The sequence below is a fragment of the Botrytis cinerea genome, chromosome 6 (assembly GCF_000143535.2).
Source record: "Botrytis cinerea B05.10 chromosome 6, complete sequence".
Taxonomy (NCBI): Eukaryota; Fungi; Ascomycota; class Leotiomycetes; order Helotiales; family Sclerotiniaceae; genus Botrytis; species Botrytis cinerea.
This window is the reverse complement of record NC_037315.1, coordinates 740,960-766,495: the sequence shown is the minus strand read 5'-3', so window position 1 is coordinate 766,495 and position 25,536 is coordinate 740,960. Positions and strand designations below refer to the sequence as shown.

The 25,536-nt window shown below is 43.2% G+C and overlaps 9 protein-coding genes across 10 annotated transcripts; 3 read left to right on the top strand and 6 right to left on the bottom strand.

Moving 5' to 3' along the window:
• Positions 1–2,032: 2,032 nt before the first annotated feature.
• Positions 2,033–2,714, top strand: BCIN_06g02170 (hypothetical protein). Its single transcript, XM_001560356.2, has one exon. The coding sequence runs from the start codon at positions 2,211–2,213 to the stop codon at positions 2,562–2,564; it is 354 nt and encodes a 117-aa protein (XP_001560406.2). The 5' UTR covers positions 2,033–2,210; the 3' UTR covers positions 2,565–2,714.
• Positions 2,715–6,686: 3,972 nt separating this feature from the next.
• Positions 6,687–8,406, top strand: Bcyap3. Its single transcript, XM_024693381.1, has 3 exons — positions 6,687–6,971; positions 7,022–7,245; positions 7,322–8,406. The coding sequence occupies exons 1-3, from the start codon at positions 6,861–6,863 to the stop codon at positions 7,827–7,829; spliced, it is 843 nt and encodes a 280-aa protein (XP_024549167.1). The 5' UTR covers positions 6,687–6,860; the 3' UTR covers positions 7,830–8,406.
• A 25-nt stretch (positions 8,407–8,431) lies between these two features.
• BCIN_06g02150 (hypothetical protein) lies at positions 8,432–8,937 on the bottom strand. The gene has a single exon (XM_001560354.2). It carries the CDS (start codon positions 8,742–8,744, stop codon positions 8,490–8,492), a length of 255 nt encoding a protein of 84 aa, XP_001560404.1. The 5' UTR covers positions 8,745–8,937; the 3' UTR covers positions 8,432–8,489.
• A 1,143-nt stretch (positions 8,938–10,080) lies between these two features.
• On the bottom strand, positions 10,081–12,238 carry BCIN_06g02140 (hypothetical protein). Its single transcript, XM_024693380.1, has 5 exons — positions 11,721–12,238; positions 11,408–11,664; positions 10,954–11,348; positions 10,778–10,894; positions 10,081–10,658 (listed from the first exon to the last, which is right to left on the bottom strand). The coding sequence occupies exons 1-5, from the start codon at positions 11,985–11,987 to the stop codon at positions 10,453–10,455; spliced, it is 1,242 nt and encodes a 413-aa protein (XP_024549166.1). The 5' UTR covers positions 11,988–12,238; the 3' UTR covers positions 10,081–10,452.
• A 529-nt stretch (positions 12,239–12,767) lies between these two features.
• On the bottom strand, positions 12,768–14,524 carry BCIN_06g02130 (hypothetical protein). The gene is made up of 5 exons (XM_024693379.1): positions 14,091–14,524; positions 13,875–14,017; positions 13,547–13,823; positions 13,086–13,488; positions 12,768–13,036 (listed from the first exon to the last, which is right to left on the bottom strand). The coding sequence occupies exons 1-5, from the start codon at positions 14,396–14,398 to the stop codon at positions 12,938–12,940; spliced, it is 1,230 nt and encodes a 409-aa protein (XP_024549165.1). The 5' UTR covers positions 14,399–14,524; the 3' UTR covers positions 12,768–12,937.
• A 173-nt stretch (positions 14,525–14,697) lies between these two features.
• On the bottom strand, positions 14,698–18,090 carry Bcsec21. Its single transcript, XM_024693378.1, has 5 exons — positions 17,911–18,090; positions 17,553–17,863; positions 16,193–17,507; positions 15,324–16,142; positions 14,698–15,270 (listed from the first exon to the last, which is right to left on the bottom strand). The coding sequence occupies exons 1-5, from the start codon at positions 17,984–17,986 to the stop codon at positions 15,038–15,040; spliced, it is 2,754 nt and encodes a 917-aa protein (XP_024549164.1). The 5' UTR covers positions 17,987–18,090; the 3' UTR covers positions 14,698–15,037.
• Positions 18,091–18,700: 610 nt separating this feature from the next.
• Positions 18,701–20,754, bottom strand: BCIN_06g02110 (hypothetical protein). The gene is made up of 3 exons (XM_024693377.1): positions 20,336–20,754; positions 19,981–20,283; positions 18,701–19,824 (listed from the first exon to the last, which is right to left on the bottom strand). The coding sequence occupies exons 1-3, from the start codon at positions 20,656–20,658 to the stop codon at positions 19,041–19,043; spliced, it is 1,410 nt and encodes a 469-aa protein (XP_024549163.1). The 5' UTR covers positions 20,659–20,754; the 3' UTR covers positions 18,701–19,040.
• Positions 20,755–21,823: 1,069 nt separating this feature from the next.
• BCIN_06g02100 (hypothetical protein) lies at positions 21,824–23,248 on the top strand. The gene has a single exon (XM_001560348.2). It carries the CDS (start codon positions 22,247–22,249, stop codon positions 23,003–23,005), a length of 759 nt encoding a protein of 252 aa, XP_001560398.1. The 5' UTR covers positions 21,824–22,246; the 3' UTR covers positions 23,006–23,248.
• Positions 23,249–23,264: 16 nt separating this feature from the next.
• BCIN_06g02090 (hypothetical protein) lies at positions 23,265–25,263 on the bottom strand. Of its 2 annotated transcripts, XM_024693376.1 has the most exons (3): positions 24,837–25,263; positions 23,431–24,727; positions 23,265–23,332 (listed from the first exon to the last, which is right to left on the bottom strand). In XM_024693376.1, the coding sequence occupies exons 1-2, from the start codon at positions 25,028–25,030 to the stop codon at positions 23,590–23,592; spliced, it is 1,332 nt and encodes a 443-aa protein (XP_024549162.1). In that variant the 5' UTR covers positions 25,031–25,263; the 3' UTR covers positions 23,265–23,332; positions 23,431–23,589. The 2 variants fall into 2 exon arrangements, with proteins under 2 accessions (XP_024549162.1, XP_001560397.1); XM_001560347.2 differs by lacking the exon at positions 23,265–23,332 and having other exon boundaries at positions 23,364–24,727.
• Positions 25,264–25,536: the final 273 nt, after the last annotated feature.

Genomic DNA, 25,536 nt, shown 5'->3' with positions numbered 1-25,536 from the left:
AAGGCCTGACGATCAAATTATCAATGTTTTTGACCATTCAAAATGTGGCTATACAAAGGTCTGCACCTCTACAGTTTAAATACCTTATAGAAATGGCCTGGACTGTAGTATTAGATACTATGTATAACTCTAAATACTGCAGGTTATCGTCTTATTGGTATCTGATCAGTCGTTAGTGAAACAATATCTTGCAAGCAGAAACAAGACATTGAAGTAGCAAGCATATTCCACAAGGAATTTTGATTTTACTATGTTTGATCACTAGTTCGTTTTCCATTTTCAATGACAAACACCAATAGTACTGAGCTATAATGTTGAATTCCAAGCATGATAGTATTTTATCAAAGATGTTACCACCTTTTCTGATAGGAATCGAAAACGATAGGATAGCACTTCTGCATCATGAGAACAAAGGCTGTTTCACAGGTTTGATGGCAAAATTCTCAGAGCTCCCCTGAACTTCCACTATACGTCGATATCAACTATGCTACAGAAATCTAATAACGTTGCTTAGGGTATTGTAATTAGAATTGTTCATACAGTCACTCAAGACTTCACGTCATTTAAGGGAGAGCAAAACTTATGAAGCAAGAGATAAAGACAGTTGAAAGCACTCAAATTACACCTTGGGTATGATTAGGAGCAACGGAAAGAGGGATCTTCTATCAACCACCAAAAGAACCATCATCCTGAATGAGAAGTTCTTTTCACCTACCACCCATCCGCACCCTTCGCATCCTCCTCGCTGACCACGCCTCTAAGAAAATTCTCATACCACGATTCAATTCCTCAAAAAGCACCCCGAGTCAAATTCCATCTCCTGAATTCCCTTCATGTATCTGGATTGCTACCGTTGGCAGCTTGTTTGGCCTGTTTGTTGAAAATGACGACGCTTTTTGTTTGTGCATCTAACCATTTTGCTTCTGCCTTTATTTTCCTGGTTTCTGCATTGATTTTTCTGATTGATGCTCTCTTCATTTGAAGTTTAAGGTCGAGAAGTTTGTCAGAGTATTGCTTCTGTGTTGGCATCTTAGATATCGCAGACATCGAGAAGAATGTGTGATGTGATGTGGTGCTTGTGATTGAAAGTAGATTTTTTGGATTTTGGTTGTAGTGATAATGGAGTAGAGGGATGGATGTAAACTGGTGTGTTTATTTCAGCCCGTTTTCGACACTTATGTAGTGGATGATATACATAAGCACCTGCCTTTGTGGGTTGTAACATGAAACGCTCACAGCACAATCGGATTGTTGCAGAAATAGATAGTATTTTCCAGCAATAAGATATTGAATTGTGAAAGAAATTCATGAAACTCATCAAGAAAAGTTCCGATCCAATGAAACTCTCGCAAATCACCATCCGTAAGTCAATGTGAATAAAATTCACTCACTAATAAAGAGGAAACTGGTGGGGGAAAAAAGGAGTATCCAATGATTTCTGGTTTCTTCGAAAGCCCAGAAACCTCTATAGAACTGTGTCTTAAATGAAGAGGTGCAAGTAAGCTCTTGGGGTGTTAATTTCTAAGCTCATGAAATAGTTGTAAGAAAGTGTGGAGACTTCGAGATATTTGGGGCAAGCCCCTGTGTCTAGTTGGATCTAGATGTTTGTGTTATGCCATCTCACAGAGCTTCAGGATAGCCATAAGCTTTTCACAAGGTCTAGGTGTTTTAATTGAACTGAGGTTCAAAAAGCAACCAGAATACAGAGCCTCACTTTCATCGGGTTTCCAGATATTTCAGATCCTTGGGAGAAGCCCAAATCCAAATTCCCCTATCTTTCAACTTTCCATTCTCCTCTCTTTTCCCCACAGCCCGAAACTGTCATGTTGATCATGAAAGACCGAAAAAGCTTATGTCGTACGTGTACCGTAGTAAATTTAGCTTCATTCAATCTCTTAGTAATGAAGTTCGTCTTGTACTAGAGTTCGCTTAGCCGAGCAGCTTGGGTGGCCTACCATACCTAGCTTCGTCCACATTCACTTTTACGGTATTCAATTATCGACACTAAGTATACTTTAAAATCCACATCACTGATACCATAGGTGACACACATATATTCTCATTTAGCTCTGGTCAATTACACTCGATATACCACCGTTTCTTTTTTCACATAACGACGCCGTACCGAAGCAGGAAATCCCGTACATCTCGCAGTATCCTCTTCTAGAATATTTAACAACCTTGGATGCATTCTCATCATCTTCATTAACATGGAACCTCAAAATCTCAAAACATCAAATACAAATAACGCCTCTACAATGTATCATTCCCAGTTAGCTTTCAGGCTTAATCCAAAGATGGCGCCTGGACCGAGTCCCCTATCCGCCTCATTCTCGGACTCGGAAAGTGACCACTCGAAACTTCCGGGACGCGAGGATCTTTCTCTAGAGCTCATAGAGAGTCTCAATCAAGCTTGTCGGAAACTCGAAAAACGTATGGTTGAGGAAGAAGAGGAGAAAATATGGGCGGCGATAGCAGCAGGAAAGTCAATTAAAGAAGCGAAGCGATGGAGAGGGAAAAGTCCAGCAGGGAGCGAGAGCTCGGAGAAACGAAGAAAAATTTAAGATAAGAATTTGCGTCACTTGTTCTTGTAATATGAGTGATACAGTCAGCTATATCACAATATCGCGCTCTGGTACCGGTATTGGTCACTATTGGACTATGTCTGGGAGGGTAAAGCTTTTGGATAGTCGTTAAATATGAGGAATTTTACACTATTTCAAGATTGCAAAAAGGTTTCACATGACATATCGATTTCATCTCCGGTTGATCCATGTACGAAATGCACTATGATTTTAAGGGTTGCCCAGTGATTTACATGTAGCGGAGAGTTAAAAGTTTCTATCTAAATTAGATTACTGAACGCACTATTAATAATGTATGAGCCCGCACGTAAACTACCACCTAGTGTTAGGCCTAACCTAGTGAATTAGTAGATTTCTAGCCAGACTGAGTATGCTTCGTATAAATCTTTTCAGGTCCCCCCTCTCTTGTTGTTATCAAAGACGTTAATCGTCTGCTTTTTCACAGTATATTACATGGTCACTTAGCTACCTCACAATTCTCTTACTATCTTACAATATTTAATCATTTTATAATATCTAATTATGTCACACTTATCTAGCTATGTTAGCACCTATTACCGCACCGCCCGAAACAAATGCCTCGAAAAAAGCTTTGCATCTCAAGGATTTAAACATTCTTCGAACAGGAAGCTGCAAAACTTCAGAGGCCTATTGCCAACCATGTCGAGAGGATAAAGTCCTCCAAACACTTAAACAAAATTTTGAATTTCCCTCTGAAGTGCTATTACAAATGCCACAATGCAATTGCCAACCTTTTCGGGCTGACAGCCCCGATACTTTTAGAGACTACATAGTTGTATCCATCGACCTCGGGATGAGCAAGGAGCAAACCCAGCTCAACGATATCGGCATCTGTACGCTGGATACTAGAGACCTTGAAATTTCAAAGCAATATCCGAGGTCTGACACGAATAAGCTCCTATCGACATACATCTTTGAACTCCACTGTTTCAAAGAGATAAGCAAAAGATTTCGATGTGGCGAGGCCGAATAAATGGAAGAAAATAAAGTCAAGGATTTGTTGCAATGGGACTTACGAACTGGAATCCCTTCCCCTCAGTCAATAGAGAACAGTCAAGTGATCCTGATAGCTAACGGGATTTTCCATGACTTGTTATTTTGAGAAATATGGCACTGATGCCGGATCTAAGAGAGTTCCAAAAAGACTTCGTAGTTGATACACGCGATACATTTAGGCGTCTTTTCAAGGAAGAGATGAGAGCATGTCTCTGGGTGATTCTGAAAATTCTTTCACATCCGATATTGCTATGATTCTCTTCGCCATGCTGGCAATGGCGCAAGCTTGACTCTAAAAGCTCTTATCGTGCTCACGCTAGAGAGCTGCCAGAAATTTAGTTGGAGCCCAAAGCAGAACCATAAAAAGGCTTATTGGCTGTTGCTCGTGAGGCAGCGCCCCTTACCGAATGGCAGCTGCGGAAAACGACGAAGGAAGCAACCACCGCTCGAAAGAAATCGTCCCGAGAAACGAGCTTCAATATTTGGGCGGATAACGGTAATGAAGACGATGACTGTTCTGGATTCCCAGAAGGAACCCAGTAAATAGTTTCGAAGCAATTTATTTAGCAGCTTTTAAAATAGATCATCTGAATTACAACTAATCACTTTCAAATCTTGTGGACATTCTCATGTATATAGACAATTTGAACTGTTCAACAAATTTAATGTCCCGAATGCATTGAAAGATGCTACAGCTCCAATGTTCTAAACGTCTGTCGAAGAGGGAAGGAGCATAGTGGACCCGCGAATAGCCTCACTCAAGTCACACCCTACGTGATCAAAGAGTGCTCACAATGCAGATTATCACTTTTGAATATAGCTCCTTATCCTGAAATGATAAAAATGTCCAAAAAAAATAAAAATTGGACGCCACTTGAGGGATTCGTTCGAACCCACGAATCCTTCTACAGACCACTGCCCTTAGGGATTGGGAGGAATTATGACCGCATGCTTAACGTGGCTGCTGATATTTGTCTTATTCGATGAATATACACAGCAGATTGAATCATATATCAAGCGGTTTCTTGTATCGTTGCATACAGATATCGGGTATTGCTTGTTCCTGAACTTTAGATAATGAATGCAGATACGAGGAGGTCGGTTGCCACACCTGAACATGCCCTCAAGAGAGAACAGACTTTGATTGCTCAACTGGAACTCTACTTGTGCTACCTTTCAATCAAAAACAAGAATATGGCCTCTTTGATGGGCACCGATTAGATTATTGAAAAATATAGGTTAAAAAATCATTAGGTAGCTTCATAAACTACTGGCAAGTGTGTGAGGTGATTAAGTGAGAGGACGGAACGAAGATATATCTCCTTACTTGGAATATTCGAAGGCCGGCTTTTGACCCTCCATGCCCTTGCGCCCCAGAGAAGCTGGCATCCATGGAATGGAAATGCACTACCAACTGCTGTGCGACGATATCAATCTTGGCCAAAATATTCATTCAAATTCTCACGATTAATTGAGTGATCTGTACACGCTTGAAGAAGTGAGTATTGACTCTAAGACAGAAGCGCAGCCAAAGTTAATGACACTAGTTGTTGAACCTCAAGGAAATTGAATTATTGACATCCAGAAAATTTGAGAAATGAAAGAATAGCATATGGGCAATCTAACAAGCAACTCTAATTAAATAGCCTTTCTTGAAACGGTTGTGGGGAAATGGGCTACTTATTATACCTTAGTCGAAGAGAACTCAATTCACAATCGACAGAGGGTTTCGACCATTATACCATTAGACAATATGGAATACGGTAGGCCAAAAGATCGATGACAACTGATGTCACGTAGTTCATTATATATGGTTGTGGCAATCTATTAAGACAACATGTCTTGATGATATTTCCGCTTCAGCGTCGTTGGTTTGGTACGTCTCGGCGACCATGAAATTATATTTACGATGATTGTCTTGTCTTTCCGCCATAACCACAGATCAAGATTGCCTTTGAGTGCTAGCTCTCTCTGCGCTAGGCAATACTATACTGCAGACTGTGGGGATCTTGTGGCCACGCGGTTACATAGATTATCTCTTCCCCGTGGAGAACGTGACAATAGAGTCGTCTAAACAGCTCTGACGCCACTACCAGTCATTAGGGTGTATTGAAAATTGTACCACCAAGTCGAAAGCTTGGCTGAGGTGTATGATCACATATGTTCCAAAATGGTCATTGTAGAGGGGACTGTCGTCCCGGAAGAAATTATGGCTTTTATCATGCCAGCATACGTGTAGCCATTCGAATCTGCTGATATGCCGAAGCTGAATGCGTCCAAGTATGTAAGAAAACTCATACTAACAAGGGAATTATGGCCATGCCTAATATGTCTAGTCAGTAGGCGCCATTCGAGATACTGGTCCGATCCAGAGATTAAACTGGTTCACGATGTGAGATAGTACTGCTGAGAGTCTAACGTTGTACTTGTATGTAACGTTGATATCGGGCATTACCTTTGATCGCGTAAAAACTTATGAAGATTGGTCGCGCGATGAGTCAGCACCGCTTATGGAATGAACCGTCTCCTTCTCTCTCGAAAGCACTCAGTCTGAAACCGTGCGAATGTGATGTCAGAAAATCTGTGAGATGAATATACTCTAGTATCAGATCAGATATCGGATCAGTCCCTCATGAACCTGTTACTTGTGTTCCAATTATGATAGACTCACAGGCAGCTTGCTCTCAAAAACACAAAAAGCTGTTCTTCTCGTCGACCATGCCCAAGTTTTCGTCGAAACATACGGTAATCGTCTAATGAGACATAGGGCTCATGGGTAATTACACATATCATGCAATTAGCATACTTACTCACGGGGATATAAGTGCAGAGGTCTCATGATTGACATTCCTGGCATCAAACGTACAAGTCTGCAAAACACTTGGAGTGGGATAAGCATGTAGTATCTGTGCAATAGGATGCTATCCTGTTTTGCCGAATTTATTGAAGGGGGGAAGATTTGTGATGCTCAGGCGTTTTTGTCGCCATCCTTACCAAATCCCAGGGTTCCTAGCGTGTAACCTTATTATCCATATCCATATCCATATCCACAAATGCTCCAAGCATCTACGACCTCACAAGCCTTCTCAAGCCAGCGAATTCATTCTAGGAGTTCATATCATTGTGGAAGCGGGCGAATATATCGATACAATCGGAAAGATATCTCTCGTTGAAGATATTAAATACTGTTTGATAGTATAGCTCGTACTCGATAACGCTCTTGGCGTATCGATCTCCTCTCAACATACAAGATACAAGATGGATTATTCATATTACACTCCGAATGCTCAGTCGTTTTTCCCTCTCCTCCCTCCTACCCCAACTCATACAAACGCATCAACTACCGATGAATTCAGCAACTCTCCGCCTGTATTTCTCCCATCTCCTGTGAGCAGAATGTTCCTGCTAACATCACACAGCAGGATGCCTTTGATCAGTTCCAACCCTATGATTATGCCAATCAGTACGACTCGCGCATTCCCAACGTCACAACCCCGCTTTCACAGCACAAACCGTCGATCTCCCATCCCATGTATACCGAGATGCCTACCGACGTAATGGACGATGCGATGCGACGAGATAGCGACGAAGAGGAGAATTTGACTCCGGCACAATCCCGGCGCAAAGCCCAAAACCGCCAAGCGTAAGACCATCTCTTTGAGCTCACTCATTTTGAAGCTTCACTCCATCCCATACTATGCTAAGACCTGAGAAATCAGACAACGAGCCTTCCGCGAACGCAAAGAGCGACATGTAAAAGAGTTAGAAGCCAAGCTTGCGGCATTGGAAAAAAATACCGGAGATCTGGCTCAAGAAAACGAGCGCTTGAAACTACAGCTTACAAAAGCCGCGACGGAAAATGAAATATTGAAAGCGACATCGAGGCATTCTAATCATGGAAGTCCGCAACCTCTATCGAATGTCGGGCCCATGAAGTATACACCTACGGACTTCTACACCGAGGTTCTACATGCGCACGACAATAAATTTCCCAGCCATCGAATTGTAACAAGTGATAAGGGGGAAAGGTTGTTGGCTGCGGGTGCGACGTGGGACTATATTATCAAACATCCGCTGTACAAGCAAGGTCTGGTGGATGTAGGAATTGTTAGTGAAAGGCTGAAGAACGCTGCGAAGTGCGATGGGCAAGGACCAGTTTTTGAGGAGAGCGCAATACTGGATGCAATCGAGAACAGTGTCGCAAGTGGCAGTGATGAGTTACTATGATTTACGAGATGGCACGGAGAATATCAAAGGTGTTTAGGCTGGTTGCTGGATATATGGGACGAGATAGACTGCTCAAGACGAGTGAAGTACGTCAAGGAGTTCTTAGTTGCGTTCACCTTTTGGAGTTTTGGGCGGTAGTATGTCTTTATGAAATAATAAGAGCGTTTAGTGAACGCTATTCAATTTACACCTCATTCTTGAAGTCGTTTCGCTCTTGGATTTTCTGGGATATTCATATTCGATTCTTCGAATGGCCAGTTTACATACTAGATTGACTGATAAGCGACTGAATCCTAGCTACTTTGTTCCTGTCATATGAAAGTCTCCATATAAGCCGGATCCTCAGAACAATGAATAATGGCATGCCCTAAACTTTCACAGAGTTTCCATGATCTACTATCATTTTATAGTAATATACAAGCCTTGAAGTCCCATCATCTATAAATGACTTGGTTATTTATTATTTGTTGACAATAAGATTTAGCAAAGAGCTATAAGGCGAGTTTAATAAAGAAGGCAGTATTTAATGAATAATAATTGAGGAATAATAAAAACCCTTTAAGTCCGTGTATATCCAACTTTCAAGTTTGTTCTACTACAGCTGTGATCTACTCTCCACTCGATTTTAGACATACTCCCTCATCTTTATCCCACTGGCTACTATTCATCCACTGCTTTGCTCTTCTTATCATTGGCTCTACATCCTCCGTTGAACTCCTCATCATATTTCTTCTCATAACCCCTACTCTTGCTGGTGTATTTCTCAATGGAGGAGTTCAAACTCTTGATCTTCGAATCCGTTCTCTTCACGGCTGCGGAGGCATCTTCAATTTTTCCATCCACGTTCTCTTCCTTTGCCTCTTTGAGCGCCTTCTTTAATTCCTTATACTTCGTCTTGTATCGAGATATCAACATTTCAGATAGGAGCCTATCCGCACGAGCATTGAGAATATCATAAGACGATTCATTCCATTCAAGGCTCAAGTGACTTTCAGTGTTTAGGTAGTCGATGACGGATATGGTTTTTTTCTACGTCTAGAACATACGCGTATTGATAAATAATAGCTTTCATGGATGCAGTTTAAGTTATATCTCAGTTTTTTTTATCTGCTTTTCTTATTTTCCATTTTTTTTTTTTCATTTGTCCCTGTGGTATCTTGTGCCATCCATGTTTTCGCTAGCTTTTGAAGAGAACTTGACTCATCACCACAGTCCTATGTCCCTAAAACTCTCTCCGCCTCTTTGTACGGGCCAAAAACAATCTCTCATTTTCCATCTTGCTTGGAAGAAAATGTATCTTCAGTTTCTTCTTCGGTGAGAGCGATTGAATTATCTGGCAGTTGATACCAAAAAACATCGACTCGCTGTGCCATGTTTATTCGCTACTGTAATGATTCTTCGTGATGACAAGAATGTGTTTATTATTGTAAGAATCGATGTGAAACGATGATATATTTGTAGAGTGTCGAAATTGTGTATTGAATATTGAACCATAACAGAATTACAATAAGCTTGATAAAAATTTCAGCAAAATAGTCTTGTGGTCATCTAAAACTAACGGGTCTCACGAAAGTGATGCTTGAATGGTTCGTCGGTTCTCCACCGCCGACCAAAGGGCAGGCTGTGACCGAGATAAAAGCCAAAGAGAATATATACCAGCAGAGATCAATAAAACAAACAAGTGGTAATTGAATGAAAGCCATCCGTGGCTCTTGTTTGCGAACTTTCTAAGAGTCCCAATAGGATAGTATGTCAGACTCGTCGTTGCCCAAGTTTTTAAACTGTACATTCAATATAATCCACGCTATTCATCTCATCCAAACCATCCAAATTTGGAAAGGAACCCCATACTCGCCTGGAGGCTTGCGCCAGATCTGGCGGATCATCAGAATGATTCCGAACATGTATATTACCCAGTTATGTCATGAAGATACCAGACCTATTTAACTATTCGAGCTTTCGCCTATCCAATTAGTCAATTTTGAAGTTCCTACAAAATCATCTTCCAATCCTCTTTCGTGTAGCTATACTACACAAGTTCAAACCACTGCTCAAACTCAGCCCAATTCAATTCAGCTTCACTATTACATTTCGCCTTCATCAGTAATATGCTCGAAGGCTTGTATATAATATACGTGAATATGCTGCTTTTGTCGCACGCATATAGTATATCGCAATTCCTATCAAAATTCGCTGAAGACTTCTTTGTACAACACATTAATGTTACAATGACTCTTTTATTTACTCTTACTGGCACGACTAATTAGATTCTTTCAATCACATAGGACAATCATTCTTGATAGGCCATACGAGAATCTCGGAGTCGACACCGATGGGTTCAATGGTAGCCCGGCAGTGCATATGCAGTGTTCTATTGTGTACATCTCAATTATTCTGTACGGCCACAAAGTGATGTGCATACTTATTAGAGGTGCATTCTGAGTTGTGCTAGAGTTTCCTCCAGTTAGTAAAGAGTTACTGAATGCACCTAAGCAATATATTTATCTCAATCCATTCGGCTAATCCATCATTCTTCCAGGTCGTATCCCAAAACTCTCATGAATGTCTCTTCTCCCGATGTCCTTATAGGGAGACCCACAAATTCTTCATCATTTTCGTAAATTCAAGTACGGCCCGTACAAGTGAACCCTGTCGTTCCAACTACATTTGTACATTTATACCCTACACCAGCCGTCTTATTCGCATCTACGACGTTGATGTTTTCCATAGTGATGTCTGTGCAAGGGGCGACAGCACTACATTGGAAACTGGTTATAGGATTCGTCATGCTGCCGGATATGTTGTACATATTCAGATCGCTTAGTTGAACTGTAAGGCATTAGCTCGGGAGGACGTGGTAATATTCCCCATGGGGAGATGTCTTTAGAACCATGAAGTAGTAGGATTGGGAAAGGGGAGAAGAGGAGAATGAGAGCTGGAGTGCTTACACGCTGACGAAGAACAATTTCCTACTGTGCCAGAGAACGTCGTACATTGTGAAATAGAGAAGGGTGGTCCCCTTAAGGAATGGAAGGAGAAATTTTCAAATGTTATGTTTTTCGCAACTGCATTCATGTTAGAAACGTTCTCAAGATCCCCAAAGAACATGTCCCAGAATACTCACATCCCAAACCCCCACCTCCACCATTGGGTGGATATCCCACTTGCTCTCCAGTCCACGTTTTCACATATCCTCCATGCAACGTCTTGTAAAATACGATTCCCGTCGCCGTCACATTTTCAATACTCTCGTATACACCCTTGTACTGTCCAATACTACCTATTGCGACTCCCAGCCCGTTGTAGAAAGTGGAGTTTGTGATTAATATGTTGGTACTATTAGCTTTCATAGATATGCTATCATCACCATTAACAACTGTCCAGCGATCAAAGTGAATATTGTCACTGTAGATGGTATCTGCACCGTCTGTGTTACGCGAGGGACTGCCGGAAGAGGAAGTACTATTCACGTAGATGTCTTGGAGGAGAATCGAGGAGGACTTGAAGACTGTCATGGTCCTATTTTATTCATTAAATCTTTGAATACCATAAAATCAGATGATTGGAATAAAACATACCACATCTGACTCTGCACGAATCGTAACCCTTTGAATACAGAATTCGTCGCATTCCATATCGTAAGCGCGTGAGGTCTGTTTGGATAGTTCGAAATTCCCTTGACAAAATCATACCAAGCTTGTCCATTGCCATCCAAAGTCCCGTATCCGTATCCGTTCACGTTGATGTTATCGCCACCGAGCCACCATGCTGAAGTTTGGTTTTGATAGCCGAAAGCCATGGAGTGGTTCAGCCAGTAGGTTATATTTGTGGACCACTTAATATAGGAAGTCAGTTGACGAAGTTGATGTACGAGGAGCCTTGAAAACGCACCAATAGTGTTCCATAGATATCTATGTTGCAATTGGACAGTCCCGTGGTGTTCATGATACTATTGATGGTATATGTATGATTGAGGAAGACGACAGTACCATCCTTACCGCATGTTTTAAATGCAGATAGAATAGCAGGAGCATCATCCGTACCGTTCAAACTGGGTTGAACGGTACAAGTAGCTCGAGAAGTAAGGACTGTCGGATTTCCATTGATGCTACTGAAGAGCGAGACAGCCAAAATCGCGAGATAATGAAGCGATTTCATTATGAGTGATAGATAGCTATCTCAAAGTATAGATAAAAAATAAATTATATGTGGGTTGTAATACAGAGACACTATAGAACCTTAAATAGATACAAACATTCGGCAAAATGTGACTGTGCATCTTCGCCATTTCTAAATCTCCATTGCATTGTGCGGGGTTGGGCTAATACCATGCAGATTTTGCACAGTAAACAGGGAATTACAGGCTCAGATCTAACTTCAGATCAAGCTTGATCCAATTGACTTCCTTCGGAGAAATATGACCTCCGAATTAGGAATGCAGAATGCATGAAATTTAACTATGGCGGATCGAAACAAGATCGACCTGGATGCTCATCGTCACTACAACCCTAGAATACACAACTCGCGGTTTCGGCTTCACATAGACCGAGATTTGCAATTCCTTTCAGCAGTATTGAATGATTAATTGTGTAGAAACGGGGTGACATATTGATATTGAGGCGCTGCATCCGGTCGTCCGAATTGCAAAAATTCATTTCACCATGTCCGTTGAATTGTCTCGAGGGCGGCATAAGAAACAGTTCAACGGAAAAAATGTTTCACATGCGGGGAGAAGCAAAGGCGAAGATGTCATGGGTAATTAAGGTGGATATTCTAAAAGCGAGCCTCGCCTAGCATCTCAGATCGAATTGCAAAATTGTGCACGACTTCGCAGGCACTAAAAAACTAATTTTAGCTAGCCTTTTTATCCTTCTTGATATATGTATCACGTAGAATGAAGGTTGTATCCTTGGCAGCACAAACGAGGAAGAGAAAGAATGTAAAGGTAGATGGATTAGTCTGTTAAATTGCTATAAATGGCATATATACAAACCGAATATTATACTCTTGCAAGTATCCGCCCAGCCATCCCAACCCTAGACCAGCTCCGACCTATGCTCAAAACCCCTGCCGTCGTGTTCGCGTTATATTCGTTGTAAGTGGTTACTCTAATTGGCCTTCTTTGCCTCCTCTTCCTCGTTCCATGGATGTTTAATAGTTAAGCACCAGATGTCTAAGTAATCGCAAATTGTAACAATCACATCAACCTTACGGTATTAGCAAACGAAATTCGAAGATGAAGAAACGGATACTCACCACAAAGCTTCCATAAACTCCAACCGCAACACCAAGCATGCAGAAGAGATATGCGACTTGGTATACACCGCCACCAAGAGCACTCGGCCATCCGAATCCAAAATTCTCCTTCAAAAATGGCCCTGCAGAGTCAAAGACGCCATAAGCAAGCGGTAGGTTCAACACATTCGTGTAAGGGAATGGCAATTTGACCAAATGGGCAGTGATCATCTGGCCCACCGAATAAGCATTGACAAGCCCAGCGAAGAAAACGAAAGGAACGAGATGATTGTAGAGAATTTCCGGATTGAGATAAAGGTAGGCTGGAATGAGCGACCACGTGAAGAAGAAGGGAACGAGACCCAAGAGCGCGCCTCGAGATCTGTCTCCACGAGCTCTGCGAGCTTTGATCACATTTATGGAGCTGGAGGGGTCGTTAGCTGTGAGACATTTTGACAAGGGTCAAGGAGGGGTAGATTTACCTCTGTACAGTGTTGAGAACCAGCACAATTCCACCCTGAACCATATACCACTCATTGAATGGCAATTCATAAATGAATTCAGGAATAAACTCGTAATGTGGGATGCCAACAGTTCTGAACATCGATTGACTCCAGAAACTCGCCCCGCCTTTGATTGCAGTAAACGCGTAGACTGTGATGAGGATAACGATTCCTTCCACAGGTCCAGAAACCAAGCCCAATGTCAATGTCTTTGTGTGATATTCGTCCCAGGTTTGTACGTAGAATGTGAGGAGAGCTGTCAATCGTTAGCATAATGCTGGCAAGAGGTCACAAATTGAGTTCGCACAAGCAAATAAGACCATGACTGTCTTCCAGCCCATTCCAAAGTTCTGCGAAGCCGCAAAAATCAAACATTCGAGAGAAGTATTGACTGCGTCAACACCATGATCGAAGAGCTCTCCAAGCGGCCCACTTTGATGTGTTCGTCGTCTGTAATTTCGACGCGCGCCGTGTTAGCTTTTTTTCTTTCTTTCGTGTCAATTGCAAAAGAATGTAAACATACGCCTGAGTCCCATCGACCGCGTCAAAGGTTTGATACAAGAATAATCCAACAGCCCAACTGGCATACACCCAAGGTGGACAATCCACATCAAGCGTCGGATTATACCACAGCAAAGTCAGGATATTGATAACGACGAAGCTGAAACCCGTAAGGGTAATCAGATTCGGTGCCATGCTCATCGGGAAACATTTTATCACGAAATTTGTGTAGAATGGCTTGAGAACATATCGAGATAAGAGGGAATGGTCGACACCAGAATATTTGTACTGCTTGAGGCCTGGAAGTTTTTCTTGTCGTACGTACACCATTGTGACGAGACCTTGGGTTGTTTAGGAGGATCTTCGAGTAAGGATAAATTTCATGAGAAGGATTTGAAATTCTTCAACGATGTTCTTTCGTTCTTTGTCGTATGTGAGGAAAAATCGAGACACCTCAAATCAAGAATTCTAAATTCGAGAAAACGTGCCAAGCCCCAAGTTATGCAACGTCATATCAGTACCGAGCTTTTCAGGCATTCTGATAGGGGCAAGCAGTAAAGAAACCCAGGGCCACAGAGCCAACACATTGTGCAATTGATTGCAGAATTTTCTTCAAAATACTCCTATCGTGAATAGTATTAAGTGAATCGTATCAATTCAAGTTGCAAATTTGTTTGTATATCAACTCAGATGAGATCAATACCGCACTATTGAACATTAGACTAGGTACTTCTCCACCTGTTCATCTGGATCTGGAAAACCAAAGGAACTATGGGTACTACGAAAAAGCGAACATGCCAAATCTTATTAATTGTGACACATTTCATATTTTTGACTCGATGATTCATGCTGTATCCTCCATCTTCCATGAGATGAAGCCAATCCATTTTTCCACAGCGTCTTATACCCATTATCTAAACAACAATCATCAAATGCACCCAACTTTCAACTCCATGAAATCGCTAACCCCTAAGCAACAGACCCAATAACCAAAGCTGCAATCCCTTCTTCCTCACCACGAACCACAATTTTGCTTGTGACCCCCGACTTACTAGAATAAGCCATCCGGATATTAGCCACAACTCTTCCTCCGGTAACTGTTTTACCAAATAATTTGAGTGTGTGAGTAGTTGTGTTGATTGGTACATCAGTACCATCGAGGGGTTGTAGTGAAAGTGTTTTGGTAAGTTGTTCAGTAGCATCTGTAAAATTATTAGGTTTTCAATCAAAAGCATTTTCCAGAAAGAAAACATACCTGCTATACTCTTGACACCACTCAATTGGAGTGTCTCTTCGGCTTCCTCGCCGGAGGCACCAACTTGCTCCCAAATGTGATTGAAGTTACCAGCAAAAGCAGGGACAACATAGTCGCTGCCGGTAAGTTCGAGATCCTCGACTTGATACTCATCATCATAACCAGTGTCTTCAGGCTCACCAGTTGTTGGATCAATTTCTTTAGTGGTAAACTTGAGGATATTGGTAAAGGTACTTGAAGGGAAAGCAGCTTCACCACTGATTTTCTTGAAAGATACATAAATAGTACCTGGCTCATCAGTGACGAGCTTGGTAGCAGGAATGATGAAATCTTCCTCGAGCTCTTCCTCATCAGATGGGCTCGCAACCACGGACACTTCTTCAAGAACAGTATCTGGTAGGGTATTCTTAACCTCATATTGAAGAACAATATGTTCCTTGAAGATATGCTTGACGACGGTGACAACGTATTCAGTCTCCGATTCTGTTAATTCAACAACAGGAGATGATTTCAATACAGCACCATATGGCGTAATTTCTGGAATCTTGAGTAACTCCTGGGCATACTTCTGAGCAGTTGCAGAAGCGGAAGCAACAGCTTCGGCGCCAGATTGTGAAGTCTTGGTGGGACCAGATTTTGGAGCCTTGATTGTTGGTGTGACTGTTGTGAGTTTCTTGGTTCGCTCCTCTGCGTCTGCTTGCTCCTTGGTAACAACCGGAACCGAAGCAATATCGAAAGGATCATCGAAAGTTGATTTGTCATCAGCTGTGACGTACATAACAAGTTGATGCTCGAGGTATGGCAAAGCGAAAGTGTTTTCTGTAAATGGTTAGAGTGATGCAGGGGAAGATATAATTATCAAAACATACCATTCTTGATGAAACGATCCGCGGTATCATCAGACTCTGACATCAATCTCAAGTTCAATGCAGCACGGTCACGAACTTCATCATCAACATCATCCAAACATCTGGTAAGGAGAACGGTAACACTGCGCTTGACCTCTGGATCTTTCTGTGCAACACCAAATTTTGCCAATGCTGTGACTGCGGCAGCTCGTACAATAGCATTCTCAAGAACCACTCGATTGTAGATGTATCTGATGTACTTGGTGGGTTGGGATGTTTTTGGGCCTTCCAATCCGAGAAGATGAAGGATGCGCACAGCCAATTTTGTGAACTCACAATCCTCAATGAACTCACAGAGATGTGCCAACGCATCTTCCTTTGAATCTGGAACGAACTTGATCAAGTCAAACATGCTCTCCACTACAGCGCGCTTAAACTCATATCCTCCTTCATCGCGAAGTATACCACTGAGGAATGCTAGCATGCCGGCTTGCTTGTTGGGGAACTTCAGACAGAGGGTACGGATGGCTTCTACAATGGTGATCTTGAACTCGTCTGTAATATCAGCCATGAATCCTGAAATTTGCTTCATCAATCGATCAACACTGGCTTCGTTGCCGGTCTTCAAAAGGGTGGTGATGGCAAAGGTAGCAATTGATCTATTGGAGTTCGAGATGAGAAGTTCGATATCTGGGTTGCAAGGATGAACAGCTTGGGGCTTGAAGGAGGCGAAGTTGTGAAGTATGCGAATCGCAGCAAATTTGGTGACAGCTCTTGGCGAGGTAAGGAAAAGCTGCAAGACATGAATGGCTTGAGTAACTTCAGCATCTGTGACGTCTCGCATGTCGCAAATGGCTTTGGCAGCCTCAAAGTTCACCATTTCACTCTTGTGTCGGAGCCAGCCATCCAAGAGTTGCATCATTGGTTTTCGGAGTTGTTGATCTTCTTCTGCCAGTTGTGCTGCCAGGCGGACGAGCATGACAGTTGCAGCGGGACTCTTAACAGCACCTGCGGCCCCAAATTGCTGAACCATCTTAACTAATGCCATTCTGTCGTGCATCCTCATTTGATATAAAAGACCAATCGCATGGTATTGTGCCATTGTTGAGTTGTTAACTGGCATTTGGCTGCTGGAAGTCGAGAAACCAAGGGAGAAGCCACCCGACGATTTCGTAGCTGTTGCAGCTTCTTGTGTTTCGCTTTGCCATCTTCGAACAACATCGCGAGCTATAGGTAAGAGGTGGTAGGAAGATATCAAGGCAGCAGAGGATACGGAAGGGTTCTTGTCGACAATTGCGGTCTTCATTACTCGTTCAATACTCTGGACTGTGGAGGCCTGGCTGTGTCAATGATATCCCTTAAAATAAGCCGGCGCACTCACATCAATGATACGACACAACGCCCGAATGGCATTTGGCCTGTAGATCGCATCTGTTCCTCCACCAGTATCCTTCATGATTGTACTTGTGACCATAATAATATCCTCTGCGGAATGCGCCAATTCCTTAATGATAAGGTGGACCATCTGCCGCAGGCTGGCATCTTTATTTTGGAACAGCTTCGAGATACCAAAGAAAAGGGTAGTGGCTTCGTTGGTAGGGAATTTCTCGCCGGTGTATAATAAAAGCGCAATCTTCGTAAGGAGAACACGACATCTTCGAGGTTGTATAGGGGAAGAGTTAAACAATCGAGCTTTGAATGTTAGCTTAGCTGGCCTGTTATTGGGAATGTTCACCGACCTTCTTGGAAAACAGAGGTTCTATCCACACGCATGATGGCCATTTCGCCATCTTCATCTTTTTTACTATAACTCATGATGTGCAAGGTATGCTCCCCAGCGTCATGAATTGAGAATCAAAAGAAAGTCGAGTATTGCTGCAATTGTGGTCTTTGAGGTTGCGATACGTCGCCAAATCCACTATGTGTTGGCGTGAGGGAAATAATTTGATAGGGGTGAGTGTAGACGTTTCGTCGGTGTAAAAAGAACGGCTTTTGCCGAGAATGTCACTTTTCTGGATAATTCCGCCCCGCTCGCTACTCTACCGCGGGCTAGATTCTGTTGCGCAGAGGAAGCTCGAGGGAAGTTTGAATCATGAAAAGAAATCCAAGAACAAAATATGATGAACGAATTACTTTCGGACATTTAAGAATGATAATCTGTGGAGGATTATTTCTGATTCCCTAGCATCCCAAGAAGCACGTCTCAAGCCTCGACTTTGCAATTATTAGATTTGTCCTCCCGAGACATATCAAATCAAAAGATTTATGTCCGTCTTAATCTCAATTGAAAGTCTACAAAGCCATGTCATTTCGACCCTGATTTAATTCACCCTCTTAAAGTAGTACTTTACCACGACATGATTGAACTTTCCTCAGTCAGGGAAATCATCGGCCGGCTTCGATTTGTTCATGGAAGAAGAGGTTTTGAACATCACGATGGCGGAAACAAAGTGAATCGCAACTAGCCTCAAATTCATGAAGATGACACTACTCTGCAAATTTCGCGTATCTGGAAAGGTAGCTCACATTTGTACAAAATACGATGATATTCATAATACTATCACCTTTTCTTGCTTTGGAATTCTTTATATTTCCATCCATCTAATCTATATAAGTGAGGTGGCTGGCTATTGCCATTCCTCATTGGTATCTCATCCATTGTCTTCAAATGATGGTTTTGCACATCACAAAAATCAAAATGCAACCGAAACTCCCCCACTCTATGAAACACCATTCGCAATGCATGTCTGTTTTTGGAACGTTCGCTCGCTTTTCAGTGTCAAAACAGAACCTATCCATCCCCATGTCCAAAAGTAAATATGCCGCGCCCACAACAATGCAAAAAGAGCAACTAACAAAAATGAAATGATTACAACGCTGAATGCCAACCTTCTTGCTCCAAAGCCCACTTAACAGCCTCATAGACATCTCCGACGATCGCCTTTGGCTTGTGGGCAGGAACTGTACCACTTCTATAGACCCCAGTCTTGACCAGAACGGAGGTCCAGTCTGTACCGTGAGATGATTCGAATTCGTTGGCACCACGGATATCCGATTCTGGATTGTCACCGACCATGAATACGCGCTTCAGGTGTGGAATCTTTCGCTTGGATTCGCCACTGCCACCGAGCATGTGTGTACGATATTTGTGGAGTACACGCTCAGCATATTTGTATGTCGCTGGATGTGGCTTACCAATAACAGTGCGTTCTAACTTCGCTCCACCGGTAGTAGCATTCCAAACGCCTTCGAGAGATGCCTGGAAGCCTCCTTGGCCAAGACGAGGCATATGATGGTTCGTTGCCCAAAAGAGATCTGGGTTTGAGAAAAAAAGCTTTGGTTGCTCATCTTGCTGCCAACCGTTGTTAGGTAGTGAAGTGTCGCCGTTCTTGGAGGAATAGGTGCCGAGAATGCCCTTTTCAGACAAGAGGAGATCGAGTACAACTTGAGTATCCAATGCCCAGTCACGAGGGTCATTGAAGATCATAATTGCATCGAATTTGAGAGATTCAGGAAGGTTTTGTAGATCAACTGGTCTGGGAAGCGGGCGTGTAGCCTTGCTATAATACTCGCTAAAGATTTGGTTGAAGGGCCAGATGGTAGGATAAGCCATGAGGATATCGCCAGGTGTGACGACCTTGGTAAAACCATACCTGTGTATTCAAGGTTAGCTTCGTCTCCCAGACATGTTTGGTATTTGCTTGGGATCTTTACTAGGTTTGATGTCTCAAACCCAAATGAATTCACCATATAAGGTTATCTTGTGAAACAAAACAGCCTACTCGGAGGAAAGAAAAAGGGGGACCAACATTTCTGCAACCTTGCGACATTTATCTCCATCTCCACCAGTGACAAGAACTGTCTTATCCTTAAGACTCTCGGTTGTATCCGACTCCTCAACAAGTTGTTTGAATGGTGTGTGCGACTGAACAAAGTTCTCTTCAGTAAGAGGAACATTGAGCTTTTTGCTCAGCTCTGCGACACGAGCACTTTCATGTTTACCTCCTCCATTGGTCAATAAGATGAAAGGGATGTTGTTTGAATGAAGTAAGTTCAAAGCTTCGGATGCTCCAGGGATTGGCGAAGAGGATCGAAGCAGGACACCATCAATGCTGTAGACCAGTCAGGTTGGAAACTATGTATGCTAAAGGCTAAAATACATACTCAAAAGCAAAAGCAAATCCTGGCAGGAGGTTTGCAGCTACAGGAGTTGCAGTGCTAGACCGACGTAGGTGAGTGATGGGAGCCATTGCAGCTTTGATGGATTGTTTTGGAGAGCAATGAGTGGCAGAAGAAGAGAAGGAGGTCGATGGCAATCGAGAAGAATATATAGATCTTCGTTGGGTACAAGCTGGCTTAGCAGGGTTCCAGATAAAGCTGGTTATCCTATTCACAGACTTCCCGCTTTTCAATATTGTCGGATTCAGCAGCTGGTAGCGCCGGGAGTTCACGGAAAGCTGGCGGGATGCTTGGGCGATAAGGGACATTTTTAACGTTTGTATGTGGGTGCTACAGTTCAACGAATCTTTGGATGCGAGCGAGGCACATGTGAAGGGTGTGAGGGAAAAGGGTGAAGCGCGTACGAAGTGAATGAGTTGGAGTGTGGAGATATATTTTTTGGTGTTTATCTTTATCTCTAAGTGGTCAAAGCTCCATTTCAGGGGTCCCCGCCCAGCATCCATCCTTACAAATTCTTGGAGGTCTAGCTAATACGGTCGAGTCAGTCTTGGAACAATTGGGTAGCTACTCGCACGATTGCTCCTCGGTATGCAGAGTATGCTTCTTGATTTCTCCTAGGACGAGAGACAAGATTCCTGCTGCTTAGAACAGACACCGCATTTGGCACTATTGATTGTCCAGAAGATCAAACTGCTCGCAATGTTCGAAAGCTTCGTTCACAGTGGTCTCGGCCAATCCTTGCGCCTACAAAGCCATACAGAGTACTCTCAACCTGGCAATCTGGCTGTCCAGCACAGCCGGTTGGGCCAATGAGAAGGCCAAGATATCTAACGTCACCCTTCCCTCGGATCTACTAATTTACCCTATCTCTATCTCTGGTAGGGTTGATGCGACTGTGTGACGCATGCACAAGTAGGGCAGGTAGCTACCTCCCCAGTCACATATCGTCTGACGAGCTGACATGCTGCTGCCAGCACATATCACTTCAAGATCTCCAGATCCATCACATTTTCGAGGACGGCCCTGGGAAAACACTGTTCAGGGGATCAAACTGGGGAAGATGTACCCCAGCTCAAGGTTACGTTCCGTCGACGAGAGGACCGTCGGGGTATCTGATAAAAGGCTACAATGATCGGAATGAGCCGCACCATCCATATCTTTGAGTCTGAGTTCACTATCTCACGTCTCCTTTGAGTTGGTTGCTTGTTGGATCTTCAAGCTCCAGGATCCACTCCTTCACGGCTGTGTATGCGTATCTGCAACATGAGGCTGAATCCCGTTTCATTCGGATAGATAATACTGGCACTTGTCAATCTCTACTTACACAACATAAAACTAAGTACATTTCCGGCATTTCACTATGAAGGATTGGAATTCTGCTTCCCGTACGCTCTTGAGAAGACAATCAGTTATCGTTTGTCGGGAAGCACAGACTACTCTGTAGGTCCATTCCCGCAATCACTACTTATGTAAGCATAAAACCACTAAACGCGACAATTCGCGGTCGATCGCGCTTCCCAGCCGGTTTCATTATTGAATAGCAGGGAAAGTCATTTTGCATGAGCCCCTCTTTCATTTCACAAAACCATTGCACAATTTCCAACCTCTCATTCTTGACCAATATCAAATCCATTGTCGTTATCATCATCTCAGTTGCTTTTGTGTTTAATTTATCAAAATTCATCTCATTGTGCAAACATTCATTTAGCGGCCACCAATCCAATAATTGAGTTCGGATATCTTTGTCCTTAGTCTTGACACCGTAACTCCTTTCGACTTATCACAACAAACTCAATAACATCTTGTTATTAACCCGACCTCAACTTCATCAAAGGGGAGACATCTACCTAACACCAAACTTCCCATACTGTCTCACCCACCAAGAATAATAACATCATGCCCGCCCGCCAAGCAAAACGCCCCTACGCCGGCTCTCAGTCCCAAATAACATCCTATTTCACTCCCGGCACTACATCTCTTCCTGCACCTCCGACTCCCTCCCAATACCAACCACCTACTCTCCCAAATCAAATTCAGTCCTCCCTCTTATCCGTCGGCATGCGCATCCGCAAGTCGGTCCCCGAAGGATACAAAACCGGTTCCTATTCCGCCTTCAATCTATTCTCAGACACCACACCTGTCACAAAATCAAACTTTGCATCAGCATCCCCTTCTTCGACACCCGCAGCACCGAAATACAAAGGAACAAGACCTCGTGCCGGAATTAGGGAACTGACACCTTTCTGCGGTTTGATGAAGGTTGGGGGAATGAGTGTACAAGGATACCATGAATCGGGCGAGACAATTGAAGATGAGGATGAGGAAGACTACGAAGGAAGAATATGGGACAGCAGTCAAGAGAGCATGCTGAGTAATGATAGTGTCGGAAGTTACGGAGGTGGCAATGGCTCCAAGAGGCGATTTGTTGACGAAGAAGACGGAGAAAATGCATTTGGACAGGGCGGAAATGGGGGGAGAGCTTTGATGGATGTTGGAGATAGAAGAATTGCGATGCCGAGGTCCAGGAAGAGTGAGAAGGACAGAGGAAGTGAAATGATGAGGTTTGGTGGAGATGGAAATGCGGATGTGGATTTTGAAGAAGCCGACTTTTTGGATTATAATTTAGCAGACGAAGTTCAAATGGGTGGTGTTTAAGAAAGACCAGCAAACACTGTGCTATCAATGACTTCGGGCAATATTTGCGTGTTATGGGAGATGGGATCTGCATTATGGGTATCAATGGTTCGGAATGAGCTGTGTGCCGATTGCATACATTTGGGAAGGCGTTTCTGGATGGATTATTTGAGCATGATTGTATAGCCTAGAGCTGCAATATCTGGAAAGGCTGCTAGCATTCCATCGGTCTTTGTATATCATACAATACTTCCTGTATTCACATTTATTTCTACATAACTGATCATTAATGTTGACATAATCGCCGATGATATGGAACAGGTGAATGTGACAATGAGAACTAGAAACCTGTATTATCTTCAGCTGATGAAAATCAAGCTAGTTCGCCCCATTTGTATCTATAAAGAAATATTACTTGCCGCAAAACCTACTACGGAGATACTTACAGCCACGCATAACACTTCAAGCTAAAGCAAGAAAACAATGCAAAGATTAGACTCTACTTGTCTGCAACACCTATTGAAATTTGTTTGACGTATTTCTGCTAAATGAGTTTCTGGCTGCCGCATGGTTCAAATGTTGTCATCAGGCCGCTCGAGGGAATCCTACTCACCCCATACTTCCCTAAACTCCAACAGATCTCTCTGTCCGTACACCTCACCTGAAATCGTGATAATCATGTCAATCGTTGCTCTCGTATTCCAGTCAGATGGTTCTTGCGCTGCTGTGAGCGCTGACGCTTCGGTTGTGGAGTTGGTAGGCTCTTCTGCTTCGGGGGGCTGAAAATCTGCGATTGCTGTGGGACCGACAAGCGGATTTGAAGCAAGATTAGCGAGTAAGCGGGATTTGAATGCTTCTAGTTCATGAGAATCTGATGTCGCTCCCAAAGCGTCTCCATCCGGAGCAATAGGCTTTGCTGTTGTGATTGATTGCATAGAGTTGTCCGTCGAGTCTAATATCAGCGAAGCATTATTGCTGTTCTGTGTTATCTGGCGCTCCATTTCTGGCAGATTCTCAATCCTCTCTGTGTTCTTATCTTTGTAGCCAGTGGCATTTTCATCATCCGCAGTTTCGACCTCATTATCGGCCTCGAATACTTTCTCCACCTCATCTAAGCCCTCTTTCAAGTCACCACCCGCCTTTAATCCAACACCAAGCATCACAGCTTTCTTCCCTAATTCTCTTACAACTCCTACCTCATCGCTACTCAATTCCCCTCTTACCGGTAGCCTAGCTAATAATGCCCAGATCCACATACTGACCTTCAAATTGATATCAGAGCCACTTTGTAACAACGTGCCAGTCAATAGGAGCCTCAGTAGTCTCAGAACTGTGTCCTTGTCCATACTAGCTATCTGCACAGGTAGCGGATCAACTGTCTTCATTTTCCATCTCCACCACCTACAAAGCTTGGTGCTCAACACGTTTAAATATGTGGGATGATCTGCATCTAGATTTTTCACTAGGTCTGTCGGGGGAACTTGGTGCAGTTTGTCTCGTAAAGTTTCGAATCGCGTCAAGATAGAGTTGAAATACGCCGATCGGGGATCTTGGCCTTCGTGTACCTCACTCTCCATTTCTTCTTCAGCTTCGGCCGCTGCATAATAAGCACCATCCTTGTAAACCCCTCTGAAATCGCCCATACCACTCTCATATATTGATCGATCGTACTCGCCGTTGTCATTTGAGCTCCCAGTCTCTGCGGAAGCATAGAATATGGGTGGGAGGTCTTCTGCTTCGGCCCTGGAATTTACAGTTAGCGACAATTCCAACTGAAAGTAATAATTCAGCACTATCTTGTGTTCTCATGTTCTTATGTGCAAACATCGAAGTTCACAAGGGGCATGCTCACCTAACTGATCTCAGATAGGTTAAGGCATCTATACCGTCCTCGTCTAAGCTGAGAGAATCATCATCTGCTGGAAGCGCACTCCGCTGCCCATAGATTGGATCTACGCGTGCCTCTATCGCGGAATTTGATTTCTTCTTTGAGTAGAGGTAAGAACCTGGAGGTGAAGGTGAACGAGCGCGCTTCGTGCCGGCCATGATCTCCAACAATTGACTCTCTCAATTCCGTCTCGCAACACGCGCCTAACACAGACTTTTTCAACCGTTGTTCCAAATCTTCGAAAAGGTGCTTTTCGGTTTCCAGATCGTGAGGTCTCCCTGTTTTCTAGATATGCGCTTTAACAAAGATTGCTTCTCTTGCAAATCCGAAACTCGATATTTCTCATCCTCATATCAATATGAAAATAAATTGTGGTTGGAGCAAGTCACTCGCAACTAAATCATTGAGCCTCAAGGTCCAAGCTTTTTAGGCGGCCAGGATTTTGCCGTCTCGAGCGCAACATAACCCAACCTCAAAATCAAGACGGCTTGGTTCTCATAGAAAAGGAGACATCAAGGTAGTATGTGTTGTCCTTGAACTACTTTCTTTCGTATTGCCGGATTCATATGGGGCAGTATAAAGCGGAGGGTACGTGATATCTATTTCATGGCAAGTCCAAGTCTACAGTTGTCCTTTCGTACCGTCTGTTAACCTCATAGCAGAT